At 36.3% G+C, this 11497-nt stretch overlaps 1 protein-coding gene across 2 annotated transcripts; it reads right to left on the bottom strand.

The window, feature by feature from the left end:
* Positions 1-501: 501 nt before the first annotated feature.
* Positions 502-1870, bottom strand: LOC105285154 (39S ribosomal protein L30, mitochondrial). 2 transcript variants are annotated; one of them, XM_011349154.3, is made up of 4 exons: positions 1722-1870; positions 1458-1588; positions 954-1080; positions 502-877 (listed from the first exon to the last, which is right to left on the bottom strand). In XM_011349154.3, exons 2-4 carry the CDS (start codon positions 1586-1588, stop codon positions 572-574), a joined length of 564 nt encoding a protein of 187 aa, XP_011347456.1. In that variant the 5' UTR covers positions 1722-1870; the 3' UTR covers positions 502-571. The 2 variants fall into 2 exon arrangements, with proteins under 2 accessions (XP_011347456.1, XP_011347457.1); XM_011349155.3 differs by having other exon boundaries at positions 1458-1619; positions 1722-1856.
* Positions 1871-11497: the final 9627 nt, after the last annotated feature.

The following is an 11497-nucleotide window of genomic DNA, read 5'->3' as shown; positions in this document are numbered from 1 at the left end:
GGTGTACCAGATCCACCGGGTACTTTTATTCATGGGAGTCTAAAGTTGGATCTATCCTGACAAAGATTTGACATATATAAAAGCACTTGCCATTTAATTTAATTAAACATTTGGCACAAAAACACTTGCCAATTTAATTACTAATTTCTATTATAAATATCTGATGGATTCAATCTCGTATCAAATTTCTCTTAATTCAGGAAATTGAGAGTAATCGAACAATTTTAAGAGACCCGGGGGGATATGGGATGCTTTAAAACAAAGAATTAAATAAAACACTGAAATTTTAACATTATTGTTAGTAGGTTGTAAATCGGTCGATTGACCACATATGCAAAACATAAATAAACTATATTATTTGTTCAACTGTTTCCTTTATACCTCTCTAAAGTACGAAATTATGCTTTTTATATTTCGCTTATATATTATTTCTCTCTTATTTCAACGTTATTTTTAAGAAAAACTTTAGCGAAATATTGTGGAATTATTGAGACATTATTTCAAGTTTTGCATTTTCATTCTTATATGCCATTTTTATTGCTATGGTCATCAACATTTACACTCATTTGCATTACGATGAATTACTAAAGATAGCACGTCCAACATTCCACTGCCATCTTAATTTGTTTTCTACACCTTCACCATCCAGCTTTTTCGGATTCTTCGTGAAATTTTCCGTAGCTTCTATACGAACAGGATCTACTTTTGGTATAGCACTAAACTTGCCATTGTGTAAATGTAAATACGTGCTATTTAGATCATCCGCAGTTGGCATGTTATCAGGTAACGTAATGGGCGTGATCACCACCAAATGTTTCACCTTCCAAAGCATGGCGCACAAACTTGGCGTATTTTTACAAATCACTGGATCCCTTTTCTACAAGAGTGACACTTAAGTAAATAAAAAGTTTGTCAAACATCAATCGTACTATATGCTCTGAAATTTGCACTACCTCCTTATCAAAACCTAACTGTTTGAGTACATTCTTCTCCCACCACGGATTACCCTTAAAAGGCTTCACCAATTTTATAATAAACAGTTTGCTCGGTTCAAACGCTGGGTCAACTTCATTTGGATGCCTACAAGTGCACATCGGAATGTCCAAACCAACGATTGAAAGAATAAAATTTGCTATCATATAAATCTCTGTTGCTTCAATCCTTCCGAATTTTTGAAAATAATACATTTAAGTAATTATTTAATAATTCCGTCACAAAATTTTTATGTTTCAGATAACAGCGCCTTTCGTTCTTCCTTGACTGAAGACGTCACAACTTATTAAAGATAAAAATAATATTAATATTTCGAGTTCAGCAGATAATGGATTTCTGGGAAATATCGGTTTACTTATATGTAATAAATAAAAAACCGCTCCTTGGGCATTTCGAACAACGGAGTCTTCTCTTGGAAGGATTAAAACACCATACCTAATACTTTACAACATAACCTCATATACCTCGGAAAGTATGTAATGTATCCGTATTTTACACCCTCTGGATTACCCTCTGCGTCCTTCCACTTGATCCTCCGTCTCAGATTTGACGAGTAACGTACAAAATTCAAGAGAACTTTCGCGCGAGATGTCATCTAAAAATCAATTTTATAAAACTATATATTCCTACAAAATTATGCATAGGTTAGAATTGTCTTATCCTGTACTACAAATGCAAATCAATGATAAATACTGTTATCATCTGGGAATTACCGCTTTGAGGATTACCTTAAATTTTCCAACTATTTGCGCGGAAGTTTGCTTTTTCTTTTTGTTAATAATAATGTCACACGCTTTTTCTCTCTTCAATCGTGTAATCCTGTATTAGTTCACACATGACCGCTATGTGGCGCCACCTCCACCAGCGCACTTGTATGCATACATCAAATAAATAAGCTTGATGCAGAAATTAGCGATGTATATAAATAGCAGCACAGTTTCAAAATTCTTCGAAATTTTATGTAAATAATTGTTTGCAGATAACATAAGATTCATATCTAAAATTCAATCTTGAAATTACGTTAGATTTCTCATTTCTTCGTTTTCTCTAAATAAATTTTGGCAAAATTGTCAAGAAGTTATATTTAAATCACTTATTTAATCTGATTGTCGAGGTGTTTCAATGAAAAGATCAGCAAGATCAAAAGTAACGCTTCTCGTAATAAAAGAGTCGAATACTTCGATAATCGATCGGCAAAAATTGCTCTTAGAAGAAAACTATAACCCGAGACTCAGTTTGACTTGGAAGTCTTGTTTAATGAGAACGAACGTTATCGAATACGTCGTACAGATTACGACCTAATGGATCTTTCACTGCAGTAATGCTGCTGTGATTTTCGTGTCGTGCAATGAACTGCGTTCAACGATATTAAGATTCGATCAACGCTGAGATGTCAGAAAGAGGTCGAGAGACAGGAATAAATAGTATCATGTCGCTGTTTTATTAGAACAGACAGAAGTTGGAACAGATCGATATAAAGTACCAACCTTCACAATTGCAGCGGCAATTCAACGATGATTCGATTAGAGTTTTAATTATCGACTCATTATTCGTTGATGCTGCAGTACGTATATTTATGCGACGCGAGTCGCGTGCAAAAAAGCGCGATCGTTAGCAACATAAGGAAGAAAACATGCAGGATTAACTCGCCGTTCGATGCATCGATGTAGACAACAGGCTGCCATGATCCACTGCTCCTGCGAGCCGATTCCGCATCCTATTCGGAGCCTGCATCCCAATTCATAATTCCGCGTCTAATCCGCTGTACTGTTCCGAGCACGACGACGTGCCGATCACGTCGAAAATCACGCGGTTATAATTACACTCGCGCGAGTATTTGCGTCGATCGCTGTCACTTTTTGCACGACACTCCCGACATTGCACTCCCGACGTTCGTCGAACGCTCGCGGAAACGTCGCGATGTTTCAAACGAGGAAACCGAATTACCTGACAGCAACTTCAGGCTGATATGCGCGGATCACGACGTCGCTCACCGAGACGCGGCGCATCAATCGCGAGTATCGCAGTGGATTGATGAGAATTCCAACCCCCATTTGATTTAATTAGTCCCGAGTATCTTAATTAATGAACCCACTTACCGCGCTCGCGATAATCCGATGCGCTTGATTGCGCGCGCAGCATCACGCAGTATTGCTTGCACGAGTGAGATACTCGAGACGATGGATCTTGGACGAGTGAAATGTTTTGAGACGAACATCGCGCTAGTACCGCCGATTATTATTCTCATCAATCTTAAACGTCCGCGACCAATGATTTTACGATAACGTATTTCGAGAAAATACTTTCGATGTATCGTTGCAGAATTGATTCCCGGCTGAAATGACACGTAGCAAAAGCGCGGAGCGAAAAAACAGTGCTGATCGAATCGTCGCGATACACCGTGAAGTTAGCTATGATTACGTGAGTCAAACATTAAGGGATCAAATATCGAACGGATGTGCATCCGCATTAAAATTATTATCATTGCATATATACTAATATAATATATTAATATTAATATTCTTTTTCTCTCTAATTAACAAAGTTTATTACTTAATATTTTGATGATAATGATCGTGCTAATAATTAATATTTGATTAAGCAGTTAATACTTTAATCAAATTACGCTTTATCACATTATCGCGTGAAGGATTATAGGACAATAATTAATTATTAGAAATATAAAATATTATCTCATAAAATTGTATTGGGATATTATGTGTTACAATGTAATGTAACATTTCCCACATAGAAATTAGCATCCAGTGGATGTCCATGAAACCTCCATAGCTCCATGGGACATCTATCTCCACGATAGACGTCAGATAGACGTCTATTAGAGATCCATGATACCTCCATAGCTCCATGGGATATATATCTCCATAGTGGAAGTCAGATAGACGTCCATTAGAGGTCCATCCTATCTCCATAATAGATGTCCTCTACAAATCCATTGCAGATGTCCATTAGACATCCATTATGGATGTATAATAGATTTATTAAACATATAGAGTATTTCCAATAAACTAATATTTAAGTTTCATTATTAATTACAATTTTTCAGCTAATTTTGTTTAACATTTAGAAATTCACAATATTATAGAATTTATTTTTAATTATTAATAATATATGTATATAATTGAAGTTATTCTTACATAAATTTACATCCACCGAAAATCTGTAATGGACGTCCATTAGACGTATGTCATGGAGATTCGGAACATCCAGTAGAGATCCACTAGACATCCATTAGACGGCTACTAGAAATCCATAGTTCCGCCTTGCACGTCCAGTGGATCTGCATTAAGGCAGGAGCACAAACTTTTGCATAAGCGCATAAACAGATGCATAAGGAATTTGATTGGTCCATTTCCTTATGCACATGCTTATAGACCAATCAAATTTCTTATGCATCTTTTTATGCGCTTATGCAAAAGTCTGTGCTCCTGCCTTTAGACGTCTTAAAGACGTCTATTAGACGTACCGTGGATCATTAATAGAAGATTCACGGAACCTCGGTGGACGATTAATGTACGTCCCATGGACCATTAATGGAAGGTTCATAGAGCCTCGATGGATGACTAACCGACGTTTCGTGGCATCGAGGTTCCATGAAGCTTCCATTAATGATCCACGGAACGTCTAATAGACGTCCACCGATGCTCCATGAACCGTCCATAAATGATCCACGGATCGTCGGTTAGTCGTCTATCGAGGCTCCATGAAGCTTCCATTAATGATCCACGGAACGTCTAATAGACGTCCATCGATGCTCCATGAACCGTCCATTAATGATCCACGGAACGTCGGTTAGTCCCCAGGCATCACATGTTAGTCTAATATATGTTTCTTAGACGTATCTAATGTCTAAGAAACGTAAAGTACCATTTAAGAAACGGTTTAAATAGAAACCGTTTTTAGACCTAAATTTTAAAAACGTATTTTTCACGTTTCCACAGAAACGAAAAATGTGTTTTATTAAATTGATTCAAAATTATATAATTAATATAGAAAAAAATAGTAATTTCTACTTAATTTGCGAGTATTAATTATTTTTACATCATACGTTTCAATGTACTCGATTATGGAACAAGAGACAAAAATCAACATAAGTGTGTGTGTGAGATTCCCACCTCTGATTCACCAAGCGACCGATAGATGGCCAGGCCAGGCGTGACGTTCTCGCAAGAAACATTTGCGTTATCACCTTATAAATAACCATCCGGAAAACCGATCCAGTACTCTTTTCTTCTTCTTTTCTTTTGAAATCATTATTGCTTGAAGTGATATCTCATTCCAAAAGAGTGAGATTTCACTACACGAAATTTAGAGAGTAATTCATAAAATATAAAAATCTAGTTTTTTACAAAAATGTGACTTAACTCTGTCTATCTTTGAGGCACTGATATATAGAATTGACAAATATTTTTCTGATGGTTTCTGAAACGTTTTTTCCCGAAAAAGAAACGTTTCTCTTAACGTTTTTTCGTTGGACATTTTTCTCCTAAATAAACGTTTCAATAAAATGGTTATGAAACGTTACGTTAAAACGTTTATAACGGCTTTGAAACCAATGTGTGCTGCCTGGGTTGTCCTTCGAGGCTCCATGAAGCTTCCATTAATGATCCACGGAACGTTGGTTAGTCGTCCACCGAGGCTCCGTGAACCCTCTATTAATGATCCACAAAACGTCCAATCGACGTCCCATGGACGTCTGTGAAGATGTCTAATGGAGGTCCATTGGACGTGCGCAAAGCGGAACTATGGATTTCTAGTGGCTGTCCATTGGATGTCTAAAGGACGTCCACTGGATGGTCTGAACCTCCATGACAGACGTCCATTGGATGTCTAAAGGACGTCCACTGGATGGTCTGAACCTCCATGACAGACGTCCATTGGACGTCCAATGGAGGTTTTCGTTTTATGTGGGTTGTTACATATAAATCGCGTGATCGGACTGCTCGCCGATTTGTGCTTTGACTCGAGCGGTTATTTCTGAAGTCATTGCGCGGTGCGTTACGTCGTTTCGAAGTGATAGTGAATTGCTCTGCGTTCTCCGTTTTTCCGCGATTCGGTTTTCGATAACGATTTTCCATGAAGTCAAGTACCGCGGAGTGTCGAATAACACGACAGGTGAGCGTGTCAGGGATATATTTTCAAATCGATTGAAGCAGGCGATTATTCGTTTCTCGATTATTCATAGCTCGGAATCTCGCCAATCGCACAGAGTTCGCGTAGCAATATTGTGAAATTGTCAGCAGTTGTTTCGAGCAGTTCATGTCGTGCATCTACCGAACACCCGAACTGCACTGTAAATTCCTGCGTCGCGGAATCGCCGTTATTTGCCCGTTCCGATAAATTGTGTATTGAGATAAACATTGGGAGTGCCGCAATTAGGACAATTAGCTACGATTTTCACCGCGTTCGAGTCATGTCCGATCATTTCTGAAGTCGTTGCGCGCGGTGCGTTACGAAGTCGTTTCGAAGTGATATAGTGAAGCGCTCTGCATGTCTCCGCATTTTTCCGCGATAATAGTATCGGAGTGTTGAATAAAATGACGGATGAGCGCATCGGGAATATATTTTCAAATCGATTGAAGCAGGCGATTATTCATTTTTCGAGCTCGGAATCTCACCATCGCACGGAGTTCGTGTGAAGTTGTCAGCGTGTCGCAATCGCAATTATAGCTATGATTTTTATCGCATATTCGAGTCGTGTTCGAGTGAACTGCGAAAGAAGAAGCGAGCAGCCATAATGGAAAACGGTAAGTAACATCAAAGAAAACCTACTTTTTTGATCTTCACCGATTTGCTGTGTATCCGTTACTCCTGATATTATTGTTGCCAATACTGCTATTATTGTTACTCCATTTATACATGAAAATGTAACGATCAAACATTACAGTTTCATTGATACGTGAAAATTATCTGATCTGAGAAAACCGAGAAAAAGAGGTTGTTATGTTTACGTTGTAATTTCGTTTGGGCACAAAAATTCCTTGATTGCCCGTTTATGTTTATATAATGTGCGTGTACTTTCAGAAGGATGGTCGTCAGATAGTTTCTTCACGAAGAAAAACGAGGTTCGGAGATCGTCGTCGTGGGGAGCGGAGATGCGAAATATCCCGCAGCGGTAAGTCGGACTTGGATTCGAAAGTTTTCCGCGGAAACTCATTTCTGCGAGAGCGACGGGGCGCCTAAGGGATTCGTGGCCCTGGCGGAAAGATGAGAAGAAAAACAAAAAACGATGAGGCAGGAGAACTTTGTACTGACGCGCGCGAAAAACGCGCGCATCTGCATTTTGTTGCATGCCTTTTAACGAACTACATATCGTGCTCGAAGAGAGAAATCAATGCGAATTTCTCTTTCGCACTTGTGTGATATCTGAAATATTCTTTTCACGTGGAGGGATGCTCCAGGAATAAAATACACCAAACATAGTCTGTGAAGAAAAATGAGAAAAGCTTACATTAATTGTCTGAAAACGATTTCATTTTAATTTTGAATTATCTGTATTTTAAATATAAAATATCTTGTTTTCATGATAAAATTAGTATTTTTGTTGTGAGAGAAAAACGCGCACGCAATATTACGGTCTCCCGCAGGAGTCCCAAGAGATTCGCAGCTTCCTGCTTCTCTTTCTCTCTCAGTAGAAGGTCCTGGCATTATAAGCGAGCGACTCGCTGCTCGTTATCGCTGTTTACCATAAGTGCAATACATCGTGGTTGCCGGCCGACACATTGTTACCTCGTGGCAATATATATATATATATATATATATATATATATATCGTTCGGAAGTAATTCAGTATTTCTCTCATTTCGCTCACTTTGTATTGTGAACATTTTCAATCATAATAAAATAAAATGCTTCGAGTAATTAAGTACATTTGATGGCTAAAGAAATGAAAGTTAATGTTTTGTTGGCTAAAAGCATTGTATTAGCCATAACAGGTAAAACAATATTTATTTTTATTAAAGACTTATTTTAGTTGGTTTTTGATATTGAAATAATCAAAAAATAATATACACGCACATGTTCTTTTCATTTCTCTTTTAAATTTGATGTATTTTTATTTAAAATTATTTTTACACATTAAAAAGTATCATAAGTTTATTTTAAATAAATATACGAATGTTTTCGTCTAAAATGTACAACAGTATAAATGTTACAAAAAGATTCCAAAGACAATATTTTCTTTACCAAGAGTGAAGATGTTTTTATCAAAAAAACATTTTACATATAAATTGTATATATGTAAATTGCATCTATGATTTCTGTTTTTTTTTATTTTTTTAATTTTATTGTACATATGTTTTATCGATGATAAAAGTGACAGTAATTGAATATTAGCGAAATCTATTTGAAAACTAGGTGAACTGAAACTCTGGTATTTGTCCGTGTTTGATTATTTTTATAGGATATAAAAGACAGAAGAATTACCATGTTTGTGCAGTTATGCAGTTGCATGTCGCACAAAAGTATCAGCTTTGCCAACTAGATGGTTCACCAAAATTTTTGTGAAAAACTCTTGTTCGCACATGAAAATACAAGAACGTTCCATTTCTAGTGTGCGGATTTTAGTGGATATTTACCAGAACATCGATTTTTGCCACTGGTTCTGACGATGCGGTTGAAAACATCGAGCTTTTTAAAGCACTCATATATCTCCGGCAGAAACTCGAAATCCATTTCGTACCATTTGTGATACTATCTGTGTAATACATTGCGTATTCATGACGATACAACGGTTCACAATTTTTATACAGTCATACAGTCGTAAAAAACTTGCCGTTAAAACCACAAATATTCCAATACTTGCATTGTGCGTTTATGTCAAAAGCTTTAATTATTCGGTTCGATTCAAGACTTCCGATTTAAAGTTTGCATGCTTTAAACATTTAAACTTAAACAATATAATAATATTTGATGAATATAATTGATAAGTAAAATAGATATAAATAGAAAATAGATACAAAATAGATATAAAGTAAACCAATGTTATACATGTATGAATCATAAAGTGTCATAGTAAAGCAAGTTACTGAAAGCATTACATTAATCCTGTTTTTGTGGACTGGATTTTGAACTTTACAAAATCATATCCGATGCTTCCTAATGCAATTCTATTATCTATTTTCTATGAATTGAACATTTCCATATATGAATCATAAATTTAAATTTAAATGTTAGTAACGTCCAAGCATTTGAATGCATTTCCCAGATCTACATCAATAATCTCACTTTAGCAATAGTTCCACTTTAGTAACATTCGCTGAAATTATTCACCGAAACCACGCGCGTTTCGCTGGCATATGGTCACTGCACTCATGGATAAAACGTCGATCATGTGACCGTGATTTATGGAAATTGGTACGCGCTTCCGCGATCTCTAGGATATAATAGATTTTAATTAATACCAAGTCTAGAAATCATTTTTATTTCGCCAGGACATTCTTGAATAGGAAGTCGCTACGTTTTAAGACTGACGAAATTGTTGGCACGTAGTAGACGAATGAGTTCTTAGAACGTAAACAATTTCTGCATTGAATCTAACAAAATTGTTGGCATGCAGCTTAGGAAAAATTCGTCCGTCCATCAAACAGTGGCCAGAATGCGCGACTAATATATATATATACATTTGAATTTAATTAATACATCAAATCAATAGATTAAATAAAATTATGATAATTGATATAGTTTAGAATTGTTAACACATGGACTATTTTAAAATTGAACCTCTTATAATTCTGTGTGCTGCATTGTGATTCTATACATATATTATATTAATGCTACATAATTTCTAATAAATCTCTGTTAATTTATAATTTTATACACATTTTTATAGTTTTATATAAATATAAGAAATCTTGAATGCAGAAATTTTGATATCGTTTTTATTTTTTACTTTCGCTTTATATATTTTACTCTTCCTATATGCGTATTCAATATTTTAGATATTTTAGATTTTTTAAATTTCGCCTGCATTGAATTACATAAATTACAATTGCATTCACTCGTAGCGAATTCAACGTTCTTAAATCGAAAGCTTCCAGAATGGACAGATATATACATATATAAGGAAAACAAAACTCGTTAAGAGAATTTCATTATGGCTCTACTTTTATTGAAATTCCGCGAAACCGTGAAACTATCGGGAAGAAAATAAATACCGAGCAAACCGTCGCGCGAAAAGATCGAGTTCTGAATGGTTTCTCCGATTACCATGAAGAACCTCGTTGAAGAAGTGGCAAGAGCGACTTTTCCCTTCGGTGGAAAATTACAAGCGGTAAAACGCCCAGTCGACCTTCGGTCATCTTTCATCTCCGATTACATCCTTTCTCCTCTCTTCTCGCCACGTATTTCTCGCTCCTCTTCCGGTCCATTCCGGAAGGTAATCTCACCGAAAATTTATCATCGTGTATTTCTTTCAGTATAATTTTACTGTCGTATCAATTCGCGACAGCGTTTCTCGGGACTTTTCTCGATTTCTAATGACTCTTCGGATGTAATTAATTATAACGCCGGTCTGCGTTATCCTATAACCCTATCTCGAGGTATATTGTGGACAATAATCACATAATACGTTCCCATGTGGCGCAATATTCGCATTCCTCCCATTAATTAATGCCATAATATCATTGATATTACATCAGCAATATGTCGCTGCAATATTAAATTTATCGACCATTAATCATTGACTGTCTGAATCTATAACAAATTATCATTAAGCATTTACAATCTTTTACAAATGGGTTTTTACGTATAATTATTATATGTTTATTATAATTCCATAAAATTCTTTATTTATTATATATATTTATGTTGCACATTTTTCGTGATAATTGTGCGGTCGAAATCGAGCATTACAGTATTATAGATCGCGTTTAGAGAATTTCAAGCCGATTGTCGCCGTTATTGCGTGGAAAAATAAAAATAACAGCGACAGGGTATCTGCGCGCCATTGTTGCACCCGAAATATACTGTTATTCGGCTATCGTCCACGAAAGCGGATCCGCATTACGTTTTTACAGAAACGTCTCGGAAATACGAGCAAGGGTTATTTACGACATTGCGCGGCCGCCTGTAAAAGGACACCTTGATTAAACAGACTGATTAAATACGCTCATTATACCCACCTCCATTACGCGCCGCGCACCCGACGACAATTTAATTAATGTCACGCGAAAACACGGTGTCGAGTTTGTTGTTCCTGTCTACTCATTTACTCGCTAAATTCGATTTTCGTAAATTCACTTTGCAGACGAACCGCCTTTTAAGATACAGCTGCGTCACTATCATTTTATACATTTCTTGCGTCACATTGTCTTTAATGTAGAATATTGTAGTAATTATGCTAAATTTCTCTCAATAATAACAAGAAACGTAAAGCCGGTAAAGCTGTATCTAGGTATGTTAATTAATACAAATTATGTGTGTATCCATACGTGTATGCAATCCACATGTATACATGCGAATTTTATCTAGCATGTGAAGAGATTTA

Source organism: Ooceraea biroi, chromosome 6, assembly GCF_003672135.1.
Source record: "Ooceraea biroi isolate clonal line C1 chromosome 6, Obir_v5.4, whole genome shotgun sequence".
NCBI classification, from domain to species: Eukaryota; Metazoa; Arthropoda; class Insecta; order Hymenoptera; family Formicidae; genus Ooceraea; species Ooceraea biroi.
The sequence above is the reverse complement of the archived record's forward strand: the minus strand, read 5'-3'. Positions and strand labels throughout refer to the sequence as shown.

Bases quoted from the DNA above. Each gene is read 5' to 3' on its own strand.
- LOC105285154 (XM_011349154.3), bottom strand. From the start codon at position 1,588: ATGACATCTCGCGCGAAAGTTCTCTTGAATTTTGTACGTTACTCGTCA. The intron at 1,081-1,457 runs GTATATGAGGTT...GTGCACTTGTAG, and splicing joins TACATTACATACTTTCCGAG to GCATCCAAATGAAGTTGACC. The intron at 878-953 runs GTAGTGCAAATT...TCACTCTTGTAG, and splicing joins AGTTAGGTTTTGATAAGGAG to AAAAGGGATCCAGTGATTTG.